General features: G+C 49.6%; 1 protein-coding gene across 3 annotated transcripts in view; it reads right to left on the bottom strand.

The window, feature by feature from the left end:
• Positions 1-1,060: 1,060 nt before the first annotated feature.
• ap2a1 (adaptor related protein complex 2 subunit alpha 1) overlaps positions 1,061-22,376 on the bottom strand; it is a 41,540-nt gene continuing 20,224 nt past the window's right edge. The window contains exons 12-22 of one of the 3 annotated variants that reach the window (XM_061225273.1): positions 20,668-20,859; positions 19,435-19,592; positions 18,824-18,886; positions 17,512-17,562; positions 14,399-14,481; positions 13,395-13,483; positions 12,330-12,454; positions 11,849-11,965; positions 9,501-9,570; positions 4,755-4,889; positions 1,061-3,272 (exon numbers count right to left, since the gene is read on the bottom strand). In XM_061225273.1, coding sequence (XP_061081257.1) covers positions 3,195-3,272; positions 4,755-4,889; positions 9,501-9,570; positions 11,849-11,965; positions 12,330-12,454; positions 13,395-13,483; positions 14,399-14,481; positions 17,512-17,562; positions 18,824-18,886; positions 19,435-19,592; positions 20,668-20,859 — 1,161 coding nt within the window. In that variant the 3' untranslated portion in view covers positions 1,061-3,194. The remainder of the gene's footprint in view (positions 3,273-4,754; positions 4,890-9,500; positions 9,571-11,848; positions 11,966-12,329; positions 12,455-13,394; positions 13,484-14,398; positions 14,482-17,511; positions 17,563-18,823; positions 18,887-19,434; positions 19,593-20,667; positions 20,860-22,376) is intronic. The other 2 variants (XM_061225274.1, XM_061225275.1) reach the window with 2 other exon arrangements.

Genomic DNA, 22,376 nt, shown 5'->3' with positions numbered 1-22,376 from the left:
TTAATTGTTTTATGGTTATACGTTACTGCTAAATTTGAAGGTAAATAGGTACAATTTTACACACAAATAACCTACCGTTATTGACAATTTGGCGGCTCAAATCGTAGTTTCATACGTTTCAAACATTTTTTTATCACACTAAAAATCTATAACGTGACATTGGTCATTCTATTTGTTTTGCACCAATCATTAGTTCTGTTATTAGTTTTGTGCGCGCTAAAACGCTTTACACAAAGTCTGAGTAAATCAGACCCATAGCTAGGCTACAGTGAGTTCTAATCGGTCGTGAAGCAACTAGGCCCATGCAGTGAGCGGATGGTCACGGTCATTTTAATAACAGCCCTTATAGAAATTATTTTACAAACTGGCACATTAATGCTGTAGGTACGTTGGGTATATCAGTGGACTGTCACTCATAGCCTGGGCTGTTAACAGCTAAACCATTTCCAGTTTGATAAAATGATGCAATCAACAAGAGCAAAGTCAGCTGTGGACCATAATGTCTCCTGGGAACCTGGTCTGAAGCTTATTCACACTTTAGTTGCCAAGCAATGCATAACATTATCTGTGTATGCGCAAGAGCAAAAACCTAAAATAATTGAGCAGCTTGCTTCTCTATAGCTGCTAACAAAGTGAATATTCACTTATTCCAATATAAAATATTACATAGCTTTTTTGGATACAGAAGTGAACTAAGGCTAGATATTACATATTTAAAAGCCTAATTTCCTTATATTGTAAATAAATAAATAAATGAGCCATCTTATCTACCACATATAAAATGGTTGAACACACACAAGCCCTAAAACTAAAACCTTTTGCCTCTGACTGTAATGGCCTCTTTTTGTTTTGTTGTACATTTTAGTTATTTTTTCCAGCTCAATGTATAAGAAATGTATTGAATAAAACTACTCTCCATGAGAAATGCCTGAATTGATTGCTCACAAAGGAACAATTTAGGAAAAAGGGAAGATGGCGTGAATGTTCCCCAGGTACATACACCAATGTGCAGACAGCAAAACAAAGACATAAGGAAGAAAAAATAAACCTTGTAACAGAATCAAGTGGATATATGTATACTTTTACTTTCACATTCTCAGTACAGACTAATATATTCTAACACAAGTGTCTGACAGATTTTAAACCGATTCACTGGGTCGCGTCACTAGATACTGCATAGACGCACACAAGCGCATGCGTGCACACACAAACACACACGCGCACGCACACACAATGACACAAACTCCTCTTCTAAAAATGAGAACGTCCCAGATAAATCGGGCCACACTCGGACATGCGCAATGACAGCGACTCCTCACTTCACTAATATGACAATGCCTCAATACTTCATAATATTAGAATATGATATAAGGACGCATACGCGCCGCTAGCGCACGCACTCTCACACACGCGCGCTCACCCACCCACAGACGCACGCGCGCTCACACACTTGACCGCACAATGTCGGTTCTAAAAGAGGGATCCAAGTTGACGTGCTCCCTCTTACTGTGGGTGACGGTTGACGTCTGTACGGGTCCAGTGCACAGTCTTCAAGACCCATGAGTCTGACCTGTGTACACCTGTGTTGCACAAGACCAGCCCAGAGATCATACGATTGCCGGGCAAAGACGGTCGCCATGTCACCCGACCTGACGAAAACAGAGAGGGGCTCCACCAATCATGCAGTACGCATTGGCGACTACCAACAGAAGAACACTTTGTTGGTGGATACCTTCTGGCTAGGAATCCAGGAAGTACAGCCAGAGAGTATCCACCAATCAGCATCCACATTGTTCAGCTGGTTGCCGCCGCCATACTCGGTGACGGGCGGCTGCTCCTCTCTGCTTCCTGCAAGTACGGTGACATCACAGCCAGCTTGTCCCCCCCTGTACATTAATGCTGTGCAACCCATAAACCCAGGACTGCGGAGTTGAAATGCATCCATTTTCTCCTCCAAAAGGAGTGCTGCTCCCGTAGGGTGTACGGGAGCAGCTGAAAGTGGGAGAGCGGCCTCCTGACGCGGCGAACAGTGTGTCAGCGCCGTGGACGTGTGCGTGCGTGAGCAAGCCAGCGTCACCACCGTCGCCCCCCCTTTCAGCCCAAACCTTTTTCAGCACATTCCAGGTGCGCTTAACACTGCAAATTGGCTTTCGTAAAGGGAATGTTCTACTATATATCATGTTAAAAGTAAATAAAACACACAGCATTAGAGTTACGAATAGACAAATACTACAAAAAAAAAAAAAAAAAAGAGGTTATACCATAAATTGTAAATGTGCATTTTTCTATATAGTTCTATGCATTGCCGTTGCCGTTACTGCGATTGTGATGATCGCTCACAACAGTTTTCAACCCGAAAAACCACTATGGACATTTGGACAAATGCTTTGCGACAGAGAGGAGGGGGCATCCGAGCACAGTAACTCTTAAGACGAGGGGAGAGGTCATTCTGGAGTGAACTTCCTTCAGGAATGAGGAAGCATTGCGAAAACACTGGACTCACAGAACTACTCAAGCACGGACTCAAGAGCTTCAAAGGGAAGTGCACCAGAAAGTGTCTGGCATCATCTCTGAAGCTCCAAAAGGTATCTCCAAGTGCATAGGCCACAGGGAAGCAGAAGGGGATTGTGGGGAATGTAGTCTTCCGGAGAGCAATGCGCAAAGCTTGACGGTTTACACAGATAAGTGCATATGCAGGTACGCGTTGTGCGTGTGGGCTAGGGGCATGTTTTGCGCGTGCGGACATGCGCAAGTGGTCAAGCGTCTCGTTAATCTCCCAGGAATACCTTGTGGATTGAAATGTCAGTGGCGATAGTACAGAAAGATCATGGAGACGGACAGCGATGTGGCCCTGTGCCCCAGGCTGACACTGCGGGTGCAGTACGAACAGGGCCGGGGCGCGAGGCCCAACACCGCGGAGAAAAGCCGCGACACACCACTCTGACTGAACGGGCGCGCACACACACACACACACACACACACACACACACACACACACACATACACACACACATACACAGGTAAACACCAATAAAAACAATAATCATAGCAGTAATAATAATAACGATGATAATCAGGACGATAATAGTGACGTTAACAGAGCCGTCGCGAGGCGGCTGCTTCCGTTTCCCTTATGCAGGCGCGTCCGAAGCTCTCGCCGTTAGTTTCCGCCGCTCGCCGTGTCCCGGAAGCTTCTAGAACTGCTCGGCCAGCAGCTCGCACAGGCGCTTGGAGACGCTGTCCTTGCTGGAGCGAAGCGTCAGCCGGAACATCTGCGGGAGAGGCGCACAGAACCTTCCAGACTAACGCAGGGCACCCCCAGCAACCCGAGCTCAATTACAGACTTCATAACCACACTCTCAGATGCAGTTTACATATTCCTGCGGTTACTCCGATAACTATAAAGATTTTAAATAAAATGTAGATTTTACTTTCTGAGTGAGGTGCTGGACAAAGGCGTGAAAGGGTGACTACTTTAAGTGGGGGAGCTCACCATGCTAAAAGGCAAAGTTGAGTGAGCCCTGGGTCTAACACATTGTGAGGATGGGGGGGGCACTAAGGGGAGCGGGGGCACTAAGGGGAGCGGGGGCTCTTTTGGGGGGGGGGGGGGTGGAGCTGCATTTTACCTCAACATCAGGCTTTGGTTGCAGCAGGCGCAGAGAGACAAACAGGTACAGGTGAGCCATGTGTGTGTGTGTGTGTGTGTGTGTGTGTGTGAGAAAATGTGTGTGTGTGTGTGTGTGAGTGTGAGTATGAGTATGTATGAGAAAATGTGTGTGTGTGTGTTTGAGAAAATGTGTGTGTGTGTGTGTGTGTGTGAGTGTGATTATGTATGAGAAAATGTGTGTGTGTGTGAGTGTGAGAAAATGTGTGTGTGTGTGTGTGAGTGTGTGTGAGTGTGTGAGAAAATGTGTGTGTGTGTGTGAGTGTGAGTATGTATGAGAAAATGTGTGTGTGTGTGTGAGTGTGAGTATGTATGAGAAAATGTGTGTGTGTGTGTGTGTGTGTGTGTGTGAGTATGTATGAGAAAATGTGTGTGTGCGTGTGTGAGTGTGAGTATGTATGAGAAAATGTGTGTGTGTGTGTGTGTGTGTGTGTGTGTGAGTGTGAGTATGTATGAGAAAATGTGTGTGTGTGTGTGAGAAAATGTGTGTGTGTGTGTGTGTTCGCGTGTGTGTGTGTGAGTGTGAGTATGTATGAGAAAATGTGTGTGTGTGAGTGTGTGAGAAAATGTGTGTGTGTGTGTGTGTGAGTGTGTGAGAAAATGTGTGTGTGTGTGTGAGTATGTATGAGAAAATGTGTGTGTGTGTGTGTGTGTGTGTGTGAGTATGTATGAGAAAATGTGTGTGTGTGAGTGTGAGTATGTATGAGAAAATGTGTGTGTGTGTGTAAGTGTGAGAAAATGTGTGTGTGTGTGAGTGTGTGAGAAAATGTGTGTGTGTGTGTGTGTGTGTGTGAGTGTGAGTGTGAGTATGTATGAGAAAATGTGTGTGTGTGTGTGTGTGTGTGTGTGTGAGAAAATGTGTGTGTGTGTGTGTGTGTGTGTGAGTGTGAGTATGTATGAGAAAATGTGTGTGTGTGTGAGTGTGTGAGAAAATGCGTGTGTGTGTGTGTGTGTGTGTGTGTGTGTGTGAGTGTGAGTATGTATGAGAAAATGTGTGTGTGTGTGTGTGTGTGTGTGTGTGTGTGTGAGAAAATGTGTGTGAGTGTGAGTGTGTGTGTGTGTGTGTGTGTGTGTGTGTGTGTAAAATTACCTGGGCCTGTGCGTTGGGCTCCAGCCTCAGCAGACAGCCCACCTGCTGGGCCTTGGTCTGAATGACTCCAGCGCACACAAAGTTCTCTGGGTTTGGGTCCACATTCTCCAGCAGGGCGCAACCCAGCCCCATCAACTAGAGCAGAGAGACACACACACACAGCACTGAGACCGCTGAACCATTCACCCCCACACACACAGCACTGAGACCGCTGAACCATTCACCCCCACACACACAGCACTGAGACCACTGAACCATTCACCCCCACACACACAGCACTGAGACCACTGAACCATTCACCCCCACACACACAGCACTGAGACCGCTGAACCATTCACCCCCACACACACAGCACTGAGACCACTGAACCATTCACCCCCACACACACAGCACTGAGACCACTGAACCATTCACCCCCACACACACAGCACTGAGACCGCTGAACCATTCACCCCCACACACACAGCACTGAGACCGCTGAACCATTCACCCCCACACACAGCACTGAGACCGCTGAACCATTCACCCCCACACACACAGCACTGAGACCGCTGAACCATTCACCCCCACACACACAGCACTGAGACCGCTGAACCATTCACCTTCACACACACAGCACTGAGACCGCTGAACCATTCACCCCCACACACACAGCACTGAGACCACTGAACCATTCACCCCCACACACACAGCACTGAGACCACTGAACCATTCACCCCCACACACACAGCACTGAGACCACTGAACCATTCACCCCCACAGCACTGAGACAACACTGTAATGATAACTTACTCTGACGCTCTCTCTGCACGTTACTCTGACGCTCTCTCTGCACGTTACTGACGCTCTCTCTTCACGTTACTCTGACGCTCTCTCTGCACGTTACTCTGACGCTCTCTCTGCACGTTACTCTGACGCTCTCTCTGCACGTTACTCTGACGCTCTCTCTGCACGTTACTCTGACGCTCTCTCTTCACGTTACTCTGACGCTCTCTCTGCACGTTACTCTGACGCTCTCTCTGCACGTTACTCTGACGCTCTCTCTGCACGTTACTGACGCTCTCTCTTCACGTTACTCTGACGCTCTCTCTGCACGTTACTGACGCTCTCTCTTCACGTTACTCTGACGCTCTCTCTGCACGTTACTCTGACGCTCTCTGCACGTTACTGACGCTCTCTCTGCACGTTACTCTGACGCTCTCTCTGCACGTTACTCTGACGCTCTCTCTTCACGTTACTCTGACGCTCTCTCTGCCTGTTACTCTGACGCTCTCTCTGGCCGTCACTCTGACGCTCTCTCTGGCCGTCACTCTGACGCTCTCTCTGCACGTTACTCTGACGCTCTCTCTGCACGTTACTCTGACGCTCTCTGCACGTTACTGACGCTCTCTCTTCACGTTACTCTGACGCTCTCTCTGCACGTTACTGACGCTCTCTCTTCACGTTACTCTGACGCTCTCTCTTCACGTTACTCTGACGCTCTCTCTTCACGTTACTCTGACGCTCTCTCTGCACGTTACTGACGCTCTCTCTGCACGTTACTGACGCTCTCTCTTCACGTTACTCTGACGCTCTCTCTTCACGTTACTCTGACGCTCTCTCTGCACGTTACTCTGACGCTCTCTCTGCACGTTACTCTGATGCTCTCTCTGGCCGTTACTCTGACGCTCTCTCTGCACGTTACTCTGACGCTCTCTCTGGCCGTTACTCTGACGCTCTCTCTGCACGTTACTCTGACGCTCTCTCTGGCCATTACTCTGACGCTCTCTCTGCACGTTACTGACGCTCTCTCTGGCCGTTACTCTGACGCTCTCTCTGCACGTTACTCTGACGCTCTCTCTTCACGTTACTCTGACGCTCTCTCTGCCTGTTACTCTGACGCTCTCTCTGGCCGTTACTCTGACGCTCTCTCTGGCCGTTACTCTGACGCTCTCTCTGGCCGTCACTCTGACGCTCTCTCTGCACGTTACTCTGACGCTCTCTCTGCACGTTACTCTGACGCTCTCTGCACGTTACTGACGCTCTCTCTGCACGTTACTCTGACGCTCTCTCTGCACGTTACTGACGCTCTCTCTTCACGTTACTCTGACGCTCTCTCTGCACGTTACTCTGACGCTCTCTCTGCACGTTACTCTGACGCTCTCTCTGCACGTTACTCTGACGCTCTCTCTGCACGTTACTCTGACGCTCTCTCTTCACGTTACTCTGACGCTCTCTCTGCACGTTACTCTGACGCTCTCTCTGCACGTTACTCTGACGCTCTCTCTGCACGTTACTGACGCTCTCTCTTCACGTTACTCTGACGCTCTCTCTGCACGTTACTGACGCTCTCTCTTCACGTTACTCTGACGCTCTCTCTGCACGTTACTCTGACGCTCTCTGCACGTTACTGACGCTCTCTCTGCACGTTACTCTGACGCTCTCTCTGCACGTTACTCTGACGCTCTCTCTTCACGTTACTCTGACGCTCTCTCTGCCTGTTACTCTGACGCTCTCTCTGGCCGTCACTCTGACGCTCTCTCTGGCCGTCACTCTGACGCTCTCTCTGCACGTTACTCTGACGCTCTCTCTGCACGTTACTCTGACGCTCTCTGCACGTTACTGACGCTCTCTCTTCACGTTACTCTGACGCTCTCTCTGCACGTTACTGACGCTCTCTCTTCACGTTACTCTGACGCTCTCTCTTCACGTTACTCTGACGCTCTCTCTTCACGTTACTCTGACGCTCTCTCTGCACGTTACTGACGCTCTCTCTGCACGTTACTGACGCTCTCTCTTCACGTTACTCTGACGCTCTCTCTTCACGTTACTCTGACGCTCTCTCTGCACGTTACTCTGACGCTCTCTCTGCACGTTACTCTGATGCTCTCTCTGGCCGTTACTCTGACGCTCTCTCTGCACGTTACTCTGACGCTCTCTCTGGCCGTTACTCTGACGCTCTCTCTGCACGTTACTCTGACGCTCTCTCTGGCCATTACTCTGACGCTCTCTCTGCACGTTACTGACGCTCTCTCTGGCCGTTACTCTGACGCTCTCTCTGCACGTTACTCTGACGCTCTCTCTTCACGTTACTCTGACGCTCTCTCTGCCTGTTACTCTGACGCTCTCTCTGGCCGTTACTCTGACGCTCTCTCTGGCCGTTACTCTGACGCTCTCTCTGGCCGTCACTCTGACGCTCTCTCTGCACGTTACTCTGACGCTCTCTCTGCACGTTACTCTGACGCTCTCTGCACGTTACTGACGCTCTCTCTTCACGTTACTCTGACGCTCTCTCTGCACGTTACTCTGACGCTCTCTCTGCACGTTACTGACGCTCTCTCTTCACGTTACTCTGACGCTCTCTCTTCACGTTACTCTGACGCTCTCTCTGCACGTTACTGACGCTCTCTCTGCACGTTACTGACGCTCTCTCTTCACGTTACTCTGACGCTCTCTCTTCACGTTACTCTGACGCTCTCTCTGCACGTTACTCTGACGCTCTCTCTGCACGTTACTCTGACGCTCTCTCTGGCCGTTACTCTGACGCTCTCTCTGCACGTTACTCTGACGCTCTCTCTGGCCGTGACTCTGACGCTCTCTCTGGCCGTTACTCTGACGCTCTCTCTGCACGTTACTCTGACGCTCTCTCTGCACGTTACTCTGACGCTCTCTCTGCACGTTACTCTGACGCTCTCTCTGGCCATTACTCTGACGCTCTCTCTGCACGTTACTGACGCTCTCTCTGGCCGTTACTCTGACGCTCTCTCTGCACGTTACTGACGCTCTCTCTGCACGTTACTCTGACGCTCTCTCTGCACGTTACTCTGACGCTCTCTCTGGCCGTTACTCTGACGCTCTCTCTGCACGTTACTGACGCTCTCTCTTCACGTTACTCTGACGCTCTCTCTGCACGTTACTCTGACGCTCTCTCTGGCCGTTACTCTGACGCTCTCTCTGCACGTTACTCTGACGCTCTCTCTGCACGTTACTCTGACGCTCTCTCTGCACGTTACTCTGACGCTCTCTCTGGCCATTACTCTGACGCTCTCTCTGCACGTGACTGACGCTCTCTCTGGCCGTTACTCTGATGCTCTCTCTGCACGTTACTGACGCTCTCTCTGCACGTTACTCTGACGCTCTCTCTGGCCGTTACTCTGACGCTCTCTCTGCACGTTACTGACGCTCTCTCTTCACGTTACTCTGACGCTCTCTCTGCACGTTACTCTGACGCTCTCTCTGGCCGTTACTGACGCTCTCTCTTCACGTTACTCTGACGCTCTCTCTGGCCGTTACTCTGACGCTCTCTCTGCACGTTACTGACGCTCTCTCTTCACGTTACTCTGACGCTCTCTCTGGCCGTTACTCTGACGCTCTCTCTGCACGTTACTGACGCTCTCTCTGCACGTTACTGACGCTCTCTCTGCACGTTACTCTGACGCTCTCTCTGCACGTTACTCTGACGCTCTCTCTGCACGTTACTCTGACGCTCTCTCTGCACGTTACTCTGACGCTCTCTCTGGCCGTTACTCTGACGCTCTCTCTGGCCGTTACTCTGACGCTCTCTCTGGCCGTTACTCTGACGCTCTCTCTTCACGTTACTCTGACGCTCTCTCTGGCCGTTACTCTGACGCTCTCTCTTCACGTTACTCTGACGCTCTCTCTGCACGTTACTCTGACGCTCTCTCTGCACGTTACTCTGACGCTCTCTCTGGCCGTTACTCTGATGCTCTCGTGTGCTGGGGTTCTCCAGTAGAAGTTGGACGGTACCTTGGCTTTCAGCAGTTCTCTATCCATCCCGTGGCCAGCCTTGAAGATCTTCTGTGCTTCTTGCTGAGGGCTGAAACAAAGCGTAACTTTCAGTACTTCCACACACATGCACACATAAACCTATGCTCTCACCCCAAATGGCTCAAATCTTAATGAATTGGTAGACACTTTTCAGTTTGCACAGGTTATTCCATATCACCCTCACCCCCACACGGTGTCCCCCAGGGCTCAATTCTGGGCCCCATCCTTCCTTTAGGTGACATTATATTCAAATACAATATTCAGGTTTCATTGTCATGCCGATGATATACAGCTATACTTGCCAATCAGCCTAAATGATCAAGCCAGCTTAGCCTGCCTTCACAAGTGCCTAGCAGATATCCAAAATATTTCTGATAATTTCCTGCAGTTCAATGTTATTAATATTAAAAATTATACTCTTTGGCCCCCACCATGCCAGAACCAAGATTGCAAACCATGGTCCACTATCATCCAGTTTAACTGCCACTACAAGAAACCTTGGTGTCATTCAATCCTGAACTCAACCTACACCAACATGTAAAGAAGGTTTTCAAATCTTGCTTTCTTCATTTCACAAATTTTGCACAAATATCTTCTCATTTGATTTCTCTCTTTGTACACCTCTGGAACCCAAAAGTCTCTCAGAGAAAAAACACGGAAAGGCGCCGGTTAAGCATATTCCTATGCTGTAAAATGTTTGCCCTTATCTGGGAATGACCGAAGCGTGCAGCCTGGGGGCCACAGGTGCAGCACTGTTGGTCAGTGTAGCTTAAAGACAGGAGGAGACATTAGCGCCCTTAGCACAGTGTCCTGGGGCCACTGTGTAGTGTCAGTGCGGTGTAGTGTCAGTGTAGTGTAGCTTAAAGACAGGAGGAGACATTAGCGCCCTTAGCACAGTGTCCTGGGGCCACTGTGTAGTGTCAGTGCGGTGTAGTGTCAGTGTAGTGTAGCTTAAAGACAGGAGGAGACATTAGCGCCCTTAGCACAGTGTCCTGGGGCCACTGTGTAGTGTCAGTGTAGTGTAGCTTAAAAACAGGAGGAGACATTAGCGCCCTTAGCACAGTGTCCTGGGGCCACTGTGTAGTGTCAGTGCGGTGTAGTGTCAGTGTAGTGTAGCTTAAAAACAGGAGGAGACATTAGCGCCCTTAGCACAGTGTCCTGGGGCCACTGTGTAGTGTCAGTGCGGTGTAGTGTCAGTGTAGTGTAGCTTAAAGACAGGAGGAGACATTAGCGCCCTTAGCACAGTGTCCTGGGGCCACTGTGTAGTGTCAGTGCGGTGTAGTGTCAGTGTAGTGTAGCTTAAAAACAGGAGGAGACATTAGCGCCCTTAGCACAGTGTCCTGGGGCGACTGTGTAGTGTCAGTGCAGTGTAGTGTCAGTGTAGTGTAGCTTAAAGACAGGAGGAGACATTAGCGCCCTTAGCACAGTGTCCTGGGGCCACTGTGTAGTGTCAGTGCGGTGTAGTGTCAGTGTAGTGTAGCTTAAAGACAGGAGGAGACATTAGCGCCCTTAGCACAGTGTCCTGGGGCCACTGTGTAGTGTCAGTGCGGTGTAGTGTCAGTGTAGTGTAGCTTAAAGACAGGAGGAGACATTAGCGCCCTTAGCGCACTGTCCTGGGGCCACTGTGTAGTGTCAGTGTAGTGTAGCTTAAAGACAGGAGGAGACATTAGCGCCCTTAGCACAGTGTCCTGGGGGCTGAAGTGTAGTGTAGTATAGTGTAGTGTAGCTTAAAGACAGGAGATATTAGCGCCCTTAGCGCACTGTCCTGGGGGCCACAGTGTAGTGTCAGTGTAGTGTAGTGTCAGTGTAGCTTAAAGACAGGAGGAGACATTAGCACCCTTAGCGCACTGTCCTGGGGCCACAGTGTAGTGTCAGTGTAGTGTAGTGTAGTGTCAGCGTAGCTTAAAGACAGGAGGAGACATTAGCGCCCTTAGCGCACTGTCCTGGGGGGTGCAGTGTAGTGTAGTGTAGTGTCAGTGTAGCTTAAAGACAGGAGGAGACATTAGCACCCTTAGCGCACTGTCCTGGGGGCCGCAGTGCAGGCAGGTTGAGCCACGCCACTGTAGAGGCGGAATACCCAGCCTGAGATCAGGCTGGCCGAGCCAGCGCCTCGTCTCAAAACCCTCCTCAACACACGCTTTTACACAGCTGCTGTCAATGCCTGCTGTCAATATTTATCCCATCCGTGTCTTGTCCACATCCGCTTAAGTTTTATCAAGATACAAAGAATTTTGCTTTCCCGAATACAGATACAAATGAAAAATAGCGGCCTCTCTGATCAGCCCTAACACACGTATACACTGATAGGCACACACAATGTGGCTTACAGATTCAGCTGCTTCCAGCGTTGAAAGAAGTCCTGAGAAGGCATCTCCGTGGGCTGGAAGAACTTATTGATGGTGACTGGAAGCTTCAGGGTGATGTTCTGCAGGGCTCCACCGTACCTGATACAGAGAGGATTCAAACACACACGCACAGACGCACACACACGCACGCACACACACACATTTCAGGCACCCTTCACTGCATGGGTTCTGAATATAAACAAACCGAACATACTCTGCTTAATGATCCCATCAGTTCCACCATGGCGTGGCCAAGGATGTGTGTAAGGGGTGTGTGTACGTGTGTGTGTACGTGTGTTTAAGGGATGTGTTTGTGTAAGGGGTGTGTGTACGTGTGTGTGTGTGCGTGTGTGTACGTGTGTTTAAGGGATATGTGTGTGTGTGTGTGTGTGTGTGAGAGAGTGTGTGTGCGTGTGTGTGTGTGTGTGTAAGGTTGTGCAAGGATGTGTGTAAATGTTTGTACCTGAACTTGATGTTGAGCAGAGGGGCCTCGCAGAAGTCAGCCAGGCACTCTATGTTAATAACCTGCTGCACCTGCGCTCCTCCCTCCACCAGGGGCTCCACTGGCTTCGTCTGCATATTGACCTGTGAAGGGGGCTGAGTCAAGGTCCTCACAACACCACAGAAACAGGAGTCACAATCGCCTCCAGGGCCTGGAACAGGGTAAAATACACCCTCAGAGAATCACCCTCAACAGACCAGAAGCACACCGTGCCCTTTCAAACACTGCCACAACTACAGCACACTGCCACAACTACAGCACACTGCCACAACTACAGCACACTGCCACAACTACAGCACACTGCCACAACTACAGCACACTGACACAACTACAGCACACTGACACAACTACAGCACACTGCCACAACTACAGCACACTGACACAACTACAGCACACTGCCACAACTACAGCACACTGCCACAACTACAGCACACTGACACAACTACAGCACACTGACACAACTACAGCACACTGCCACAACTACAGCACACTGACACAACTACAGCACACTGACACAACTACAGCACACTGCCACAACTACAGCACACTGACACAACTACAGCACACTGCCACAACTACAGCACACTGCCACAACTACAGCACACTGACACAACTACAGCACACTGACACAACTACAGCACACTGCCACAACTACAGCACACTGCCACAACTACAGCACACTGACACACAGTGCAGTGCAGTTTGCTGCTGTTTGTGAGATGTAGCACAAACTGCTGAACGGAGAGCGTTAAATGTGACACAACTACTGCCAAGCTGACCGTTTCACACAGCCTTCATACTAAACACGGGCCGCATTAACACGTACGGAGCAGTTCCAGATGAAAGAATAATAAACCCAATAAAACTCAGTGTAAAAGTGACATAGGAAAACTGAAATCTTCTTTTCTGATTTGACATTTGTGTGTAGAGATAAGTGAAGCCCTTCTCTTAACGGACTTCATGCGGCGCAGACCGCACGGACACAGGCAGGGGAATCGGCCCAGGCACAGCACGCAAAAGGATATGAGACTGCAGCTCCCCCGGACAGCTGACCACCGTGCAGAAACTGGCAAACTGCGCCGAGGTCTTATTGCCATAGAAAAGGTACATCCTCCCTAAAGAGGGGACAGAGGGACAGACAGAGGGACAGAGAGACAGACGGTCAGTACGGATCACAGTACAGCCCAACCCCTTACCGTGAAAACATTACACACCCATTCTTTCTAGATGGGTGGGGGCTGTCCATACAATGCCACGATACTATACATTGTATACAGCCATGAAGCGATATAGGGTTCCTGTTCAAATCAGGTACATGCTTCAAGCCTTAACATTTTTAAAGATTTTTTTTAAAGGTGTAAGAGTCAGGACTACTTTGAGCTGAAGGGTTACCTTTGAAGGAGGAAGGACAATTCGAGGCCCATTATAGGGCTAAGCGATCAATCTATTTCATACCGAAATTGCAATTTAAAAATGCAATTTGCAATAATTCACACTAAAATCAAATAGAACCGTTTCCTTTAATAGCGTTGAATTCTCGCTGTGATTAGGCGATCTTCAGCTGGTATCTGAAAGTCAGCTATATTACACCCAGAACTGAAATGCGGCTTAAGCATGTAAAAATATAAATAATTGAAACTTGAAATTCTGCGTCAAGGTCTGGGCGTTCAGAGAAGGGGGAGGGATAAACAGTGTTGTGATTTGAGGGTGTTTGTCGCTGCAATTCCTCTCTTGACCGTTAGAAGTCGAAAATAACCGATTGTCCCTTTAAGGCTTGAACACATTATAGGGCAGCTTCATAGGGGACCTGCAGGTTAACTCTGCAGGACGAAAGGCTCCCACAGCCAGTGAAAGGACTGGGAACAGGGACTGGAAACAGGGACTGGGAACAGGGACTGGGAACAGGGACTGGGAATAGGGACTGGGAACAGGGACTGGGAACAGGGACTGGGAATAGGGACTGGAAACAGGGACTGGAAACAGGGACTGGAAACAGGGACTGGGAACAGGGACTGGGAACAGGGACTGACCCAGGTTCTGACGGTACTCAGACTTGATGCCGATCTGCAGCAGCTGGTTCTCAAACAGAACGCCGTTGTTCTTGCACACAAACCTGTGAGAGGAGACCAAGCCAGACATTTTTCAGTAAAATAGTGCGTACATCAGCCAGGGCAATATAGGGCAGGGAGATTACAATTAAGGCAGAGCCTGTGCACCCAAACTCAATATAATTCAAAAATAAAGTTTTGACCCATCGTGGATCTTCATCAGGTATATATACTGGCTTATCGCCATTGGGGATGTCATACCTGGGTTTGACAACAGATACCAGGTGACCAACTAGGCTGATGAATCTTGAGTCTACATGTACAGTGGCTTCAGAAAGTATTCAGACCCCTTAACCTTTTCCACACTTTATTCTGTTGTAGATTAAATGGATAAAATTGACATTTTCACCCATCAATCTACACTCAATAACCCAAGTGAAAAGATGTTTTTAGAAATGTTTGCGAATTTATTCAAAATCACTGTAACTGTAAACCTCTCATTTATACAAGTACTCAGTACTTTGTAGAAGCCCCTTTGGCAGCATGTACAGCTTCAAGTCTTCTTGAGTAAGTCTCTACAAACTTTGCACACCTGGATTTGGGCAGTTTATCCCATTCTTCCTGGCAGATCCTCTCAAGCTCCATCAGATTGGATGGGAAGCATCAGTGAACTGCCATCTTCCGGTCTCTCCACAGATGTTCTATGGGGTTTAAGTCTGGACTTAGGCGGGGTCACTCAAGGACAATCAGAGACTTGTCCAAAAGCCACTCCAGTGTTGTATTGGCTGGATGCTCCTGGTCATTCTCCTGCTGAAAGGTGAACCGTCGCCCCAGTCTGAGGTCATGTGCACTCTGGAGCAGGTTTTCTTCAAGGACCTCTCTGTGTTTGGCTGCATTCATCCTTCCTTCAATTCTGACCAGTCTCCCTGTCCCTGCCACTGAGAAGCACCCCCATAACGTGATGCTGCCACCACCATGCTTCACCATCAGGATGGTATTAGCCAGGAGATGAAGTGCCTGGTGTTCACCAGACATAGTGCTTGGAGTTCGGCACAAAGAGTTACATTTTTGTCTTTTTCCGCATGTTCTCAGTTTGAATTTAATTGAGGGGCGGCCTGTAGCGTGGTGGTTAAGGTAAATGACTGAGACACGCAAGGTCAGTGGTTCTAATCCCGGTGTAGCCACAATAAGATCCGCACAGCCATTGGGCCCTTGAGCAAGGCCCTTAACCCTGCATTGCTCCAGGGGAGGATTGTCTCCTGCCTAGTCTAATCAACTGTACGTCGCTCTGGATAAGAGCGTCTGCCAAACACCAATAATGTAATTAAAGCAAACAGGATGCACCTGACCACAATTTGGAGTGCCACAGCAAAGGGTCTGAATACTTATTTGCAAAAATACTCTATTTAAAATTGGACAATGTCTACAACACAATAAAGTGTGCAAACAGTGAAGGGGTACTTTCTGAAGCCATTGTATATAGGGATGGGCGTATATGGTTACTTTTAGTTTGACCTGACAAAGATTCACTGTGGGTCGAAATGTTGTTTGATACCAAGAATTATATTGAGTTTGGGTGTGACACTACTTTAATTTGAATTTTAGTCGTGGTCTTTCACGCATTTCATTTTGCACACATTACGACTAAACATTGTTGTTTCTTCTTCAGTGCCATTTTCAGGCCCTAAACACCAGTGTGTTGCTAATTTCTGACAGGAAAACGGGCTGAAGTCCTCATCAGTGTGTACCAGCACATCAAAACACAAAATCTGCTGTCTGACACACGGTGGCCGCATTCTGCAGCAGTGTATGATTGCACTCAATTAAAAACACGGTGAGTTTCTCAAGAGGAATGAGCTCTCGCATTGTTTTGTGTAACTGCTCCAGCCCTCCGTATAGCACGGGCAGAACATGGGAAAAGGAAAAAATCAAATGCGAAACAAGTGCAAGAGGCGGCACAGTAGACTAAGGTTAGAAGTCACAACTTTGCAAGTACAGTGTTGCAGGCTAACGCAGTGCTACATACGCAGTGTCGCAGGCTAACGCAGTGCTACATACGCAGTGTCGCAGGCTAACGCAGTGCTACATACAGTGTTGCAGGCTAACGCAGTGCTACATATGCAGTGTTGCAGGCTAACGCAGTGCTACATATGCAGTGTTGCAGGCTAACGCAGTGCTACATATGCAGTGTTGCAGGCTAACGCAGTGCTACACAGTGTTGCAGGCTAACGCAGTGCTACATACAGTGTTGCAGGCTAACGCAGTGCTACATATGCAGTGTTGCAGGCTAACGCAGTGCTACATATGCAGTGTTGCAGGCTAACGCAGTGCTACATATGCAGTGTTGCAGGCTAACGCAGTGCTACACAGTGTTGCAGGCTAACGCAGTGCTAAACAGTGTTGCAGGCTAACGCAGTGCAACATAGTGTTGCAGGCTAACGCAGTGCTATACAGTGTTGCAGGCTAACGCAGTGCTACACAGTGTTGCAGGCTAACGCAGTGCTACACAGTGTTGCAGGCTAACGCAGTGCTACACAGTGTTGCAGGCTAACGCAGTGCTACACAGTGTTGCAGGCTAACGCAGTGCTACACAGTGTTGCAGGCTAACGCAGTGCTACATAGTGTTGCAGGCTAACGCAGTGCTACACAGTGTTGCAGGCTAACACAGTGCTACATAGTGTTGCAGGCTAACGCAGTGCTACACAGTGTTGCAGGCTAACGCAGTGCTACATAGTGTTGCAGGCTAACGCAGTGCTACATAGTGTTGCAGGCTAACGCAGTGCTACATAGTGTTGCAGGCTAACACAGTGCTACATAGTGTTGCAGGCTAACGCAGTGCTACATATGCAGTGTTGCAGGCTAACACAGTGCTACATAGTGTTGCAGGCTAACGCAGTGCTACATAGTGTTGCAGGCTAACGCAGTGCTACACAGTGTTGCAGGCTAACGCAGTGCTACATAGTGTTGCAGGCTAACGCAGTGCTACATACGCAGTGTTGCAGGCTAACGCAGTGCTACATACGCAGTGTTGCAGGCTAACGCAGTGCTACATACAGTGCTACCGCAGTGCTACATAGTGTTGCACAGGCTCTTACTTGCTGAGAAGCTCGTTTGACTCTGGCAGAGGCGGAGCAGAATCTTCAGAGCTGAGGAGGAGCAGGAGGGAGGGAGAGGAAAAGCAGCAAGCGGAGTGAGAGAACGAGGGAAGTGATGAAAGGAGAGGAAAACGAGGAGGGGATCAGGGGAAAATCAGAGGTGTAATGAAGCAATTCAGAGTGTGCGTGTGTGTGTTTGTGTGCATGTGTGTATATGCATATTGGTGCGTGTGTTTGTGTGGCACGTGTAGGTGTGCGCGCGTGTGTGTGCGTGCGTGTGTAGGGGTGTGTGAGTGTGTGTGTGTGTGTGTGTGTGTGTGTGTGTGTGCGTGTGAGAGAGTGAGTGTAAGTGTGCGCGCGTGTGTGTGTGTGTGTAGGGGTGTGTGTGTGTGTGTGTGTGTGTGTAGGGGTGTGTGTGTGTGTGTGTGTAGGGGTGTGTGAGTGTGTGTGTGTGTGTGTGTGTGTGTGCGTGTGAGAGAGTGAGTGTAAGTGCGCGCGTGCGTGTGTGTGTGTGTGTAGGGGTGTGTGAGTGTGTGTGTGTGTGTGTGTAGGGGTGTGTGTGAGTGTGTGCGTGTGAGAGAGTGAGTGTAAGTGTGCGCGCACGTGTGTGTGTGTGTGTAGGGGTGTGTGTGTGTGTGTGTGTAGGGGTGTGTGAGTGTGTGTGTGTGTGTGTGTAGGGGTGTGTGAGTGTGAGTGTGTGTGTGTGTGTGTGTGAGTGTGTGCGTGTGAGAGAGTGAGTGTGAGTGTGTGTGTGCGTGTGAGAGAGTGAGAGTGTGTGCGTGTGTGTGTGTGTGTGTGTGTTTGCATGTGTGTGTGTGAGTGTGTGTGTGTGTGTGTGTGTGTGTGTGTGTGTGTGTGTGTGTGTGTGTGTGTGTTGGGTCAGTATTTGAGAGCCGTGCAGAGTGAAATTTGAGGGAATAAAAGAGAATAGAAAAGAATAAACAGGAGCTGGTTAGTATTTTGAATTCAGCCAAAATCACATCCAGGCAACTACATTCACCTACACGATTAAACAGAGTAGGACATTTAAAAGCTTAAGCAAAGTGACAATGCCATTTACATAAAAAGATAAAAGTTCCTACCAACAGCATTTACCAACCTTTACTCTGAGAATTGAATCAGAAGAACTCCAAATTTGGTCATAATTCAAATTAATTTGTTGCTGCACAGAAAACCTCACGTGCTCATAAAATTTAAGTCCAGCCAACGATTCACAAGTTACAATTGAACTAATGGAGTTATCACGACTATCAGTACAATGTGGCACTGCTGCCATTTTCTTTAATGAAGTAGTCTAACTCTGGCCCCTTACTCCGAGTCACCAGGAGCCTCGACCAATAGGGAGTCAGAGCTCTCAGTGGGAGGTTCCAGATCTCTGCCAACGTCCAATCACAATCGAGGACGAGTGAGACACAGAGAAGCCCGGCACACAGAGAGACGGGGAGGGAGAGAAAAATCGCAAGAGAAACAAACAGAGTCACACACAGCAATAATACAGCAGACAGGAATATTACACAAAACAAACGTGAGGAAGAGACAGGAGCAAACGGCAGGGACACAAAGGGGACAGGACACAAACAGCTCCAGCACAGAGAGGAACGCTCACCCAGCCCATCTCACACCACACTCAAGCCTCTGACAAATTCCCTTCCTCATTCTGAAGTCGTGTGAAGTGAGATGGTCATTACTCAACTCTCACTCACTCACACAGATTCAATCGTACACGTTTCCAAACATACAATTGAACGACAGACAAAAGGGCAGCTGGAAACGGAATTTAACTTTGGTTACAGTAGTCCAGGTGCACACACGCACGCGCACTCGCACGCGCACTCGCACGCGCACACACACGCACACATGCTCACACGGACGCACGCATACACGCACGCACGCACACACTCTCACTCACACTCACACACGTACCTGAGGAAGCCTTCTTCGTTCGCCCCGGAGGAAGGAGCTGCCGCAGGCCCCGCCTCTGAAAACACATCCACCAATAGGCTGCCGGCGCTGGGAGCGGCCGAGCCAATGGCAGCGGCCGGACGAAGGCCCAGCAGGTCAGCTGACGGGGAGGGAGTGGACTGGGAGGAGGACGCGGGAGAGAGAGACGGCCGTCAGCGTTTTCCTTCATCCCGCCACTAATGCTCATTTGCATGCCAATGAAGAATGGTGTTGCCAAGTGGCAATCACTGTGACCAAATACCATTAATATATAAACATATACATTAATATTCAAGTACTGTAACCATATACCAGTAATATATGAACATGTACATTAATATTCAAGCACACAGGCATTATGCAAAACAGATTGGAGGGTAAGGTGGCCAATCTATCAGACTTGAACATCAATCCAAACGCCCTGAAAAATGATTGAAGCTACTTATAAAATATCTGCAAGGTCAAGCAGTGTGTGGGATGCCGTTGGAGTTTACACTCCATTTACTCATTTCATTACGGAGAGCAATACCACACTCGCAACAAGGTGAAACAAGTCCAGCTCGATGCCCATTCGGCCTAGAACACCACTTCCTGCGCATGGTAAATGGTTGGCATTTATATCGCACCTTTATCCAAAGTGCTGTAAAATTGATGCTTCTCATTCACCCATTCATACACACACTCACACACTGACGGCGATTGGCTGCCATGCAAGGTGCTCCCCAGAGACTCACAGCCCCGCCCCCAGAGACTCACAGCCCCTCCCCCCGGCAGACTCACAGCCCCGCCCCCCACAGACTCACAGCCCCGCCCCCCCAGAGACTCACAGCCCCGCCCCCCACAGACTCACAGCCCCGCCCCCACAGACTCACAGCCCCGCCCCCACAGACTCACAGCCCCGCCCCCCACAGACTCACAGCCCCGCCCCCCACAGACTCACAGCCCCGCCCCCACAGACTCACAGCCCCGCCCCCACAGACTCACAGCCCCGCCCCCACAGACTCACAGCCCCGCCCCCACAGACTCACAGCCCCGCCCCCACACTCACAGCCCCGCCCCCCGGCAGACTCACAGCCCCGCCCCCCGGCAGACTCACAGCCCCGCCCCCACAGACTCACAGCCCCGCCCCCCACAGACTCACAGCCCCGCCCCCACAGACTCACAGCCCCGCCCCCCACAGACTCACAGCCCCGCCCCCGCCCCCAGCAGACTCACGGCATTGGACGCGGCACCAGCGGAGGCGTCGCCCACGCGGTCCGCCCCTCCGTTGAGCTCCCCGCCCCCCTCCCTCTTTCCGTCCTCCAGCTCGGACACGGACACGGCCCCCGGGCCCTTCTTCTTCTTCAGTTTGGCCAGGATGGAGGACTCCCTCTCCGGGAACGGAGGCATCTCCTCCAGAACAGTGGCCTGCGGGGAGACAGACCCACGACTGAGCTCAGCGCACACTCAGTACCCGACTCGCCTTCAAAGCCACCTTTAATGCTACATGCTTTTCACAGGCCTCAGGGGCTCCGACGTCTATGGTCCCATATAGCTATCGCTGGACATTAAATCGTTTTTTAGCGCAATAAGATCCATCTTCTACTGGATACGGTTACATCTCCAAACTTCAGCGAAATGTTTCCGGGGGAGAAAAAAACATCACTTGAATCTATTAAATCTTGGTTAACTTACCCATTTAGTTTTGAAAAACACATTGCTTGCGTTTTCATTCTTTATCCGTGTAGTCATGTTTTTATCTACCACACGGAAAGAGCATGGCCCTGTTGCCGTGACGTTTTTTCCCGCGGAAGCGTTTCACTGCATGCCGGACATTTCACTTTGGCTCAGAAAATTGGAGGTGTGCTTCTGCATCAGGTATGATTAAATTAAAAAAAGACCGAAAGAAAATGAACACCGCATGCCGGAGATAGTTGTTACTGTGCTTACAAAAAAAATGTGTCATACCACAATGGCTATATTGTCCAGCCCTGTTTGATAGCATTCAGGACACTTCTGCTTCATGGTCTATTGGCGGTAGGGTTAGGTTAGGGGGTTAGAGTAAGTATTAGATTTAGGGGTAAGGTTTACGCGAAGGATTAGGGGTAGGTTTAGGGGTAGTGTTAGTGTTAGGGGTAAGGTTAGGATAAGTATTAGAGATAGGGCTAGGTTTAGGGGTTAGTGTTAGAGGTATGGGTTAGGGTAAGTGATAGAGGTTGGGTTTAAGGTCAGGGTAAGTGTTAGAGGTAGGGGTAAGGGTAAGTGTTACAGGTAGGGGTTAGGGTAAGTGTTAGAGGTAGGGGTTAGGGTAAGGGTAAGTGTTAGAGGTAGGGGTTAGGGTAAGGGTTAGAGGTAGGGGTCAGGGTAAGTGTTACAGGTAGGGGTCAGGGTAAGTGTTAGAGGTAGGGGTTAGGGTAAGTGTTACAGGTAGGGGTCAGGGTAAGTGTTAGAGGTAGGGGTTAGGGTAAGTGTTAGAGGTAGGGGTAGGGGTAGGGGTTAGGGTAAGTGTTAGAGGTAGGGGGTCAGGGTTAGGGTAAGTGTTATAGGTAGGGGTCAGGGTAAGTGTTAGAGGTAGGGGTCAGGGTTAGGGTAAGTGTTACAGGTAGGGGTCAGGGTAAGTGTTAGAGGTAGGGGTTAGGGTTAGGGTAAGTGTTAGAGGTAGGGGTTAGGGTAAGTGTTAGAGGTAGGGGTTAGGGTTAGGGTAAGTGTTAGAGGTAGGGGTAGGGGTTAGGGTAAGTGTTAGAGGTAGGGGTAGGGGTTAGGGTAAGTGTTAGAGGCAGGGGTTAGGGTAAGTGTTACAGGTAGGGGTTAGGGTAAGTGTTAGAGGTAGGGGTTAGGGTAAGGGTAAGTGTTAGAGGTAGGGGTTAGGGTAAGGGTTAGAGGTAGGGGTTAGGGTAAGTGTTACAGGTAGGGGTTAGGGTAAGTGTTACAGGTAGGGGTTAGGG

Source organism: Conger conger, chromosome 16 (genome assembly GCF_963514075.1).
Source record: "Conger conger chromosome 16, fConCon1.1, whole genome shotgun sequence".
In the NCBI taxonomy this organism is placed as follows: Eukaryota; Metazoa; Chordata; class Actinopteri; order Anguilliformes; family Congridae; genus Conger; species Conger conger.
The sequence above is the reverse complement of the archived record's forward strand: the minus strand, read 5'-3'. Positions and strand labels throughout refer to the sequence as shown.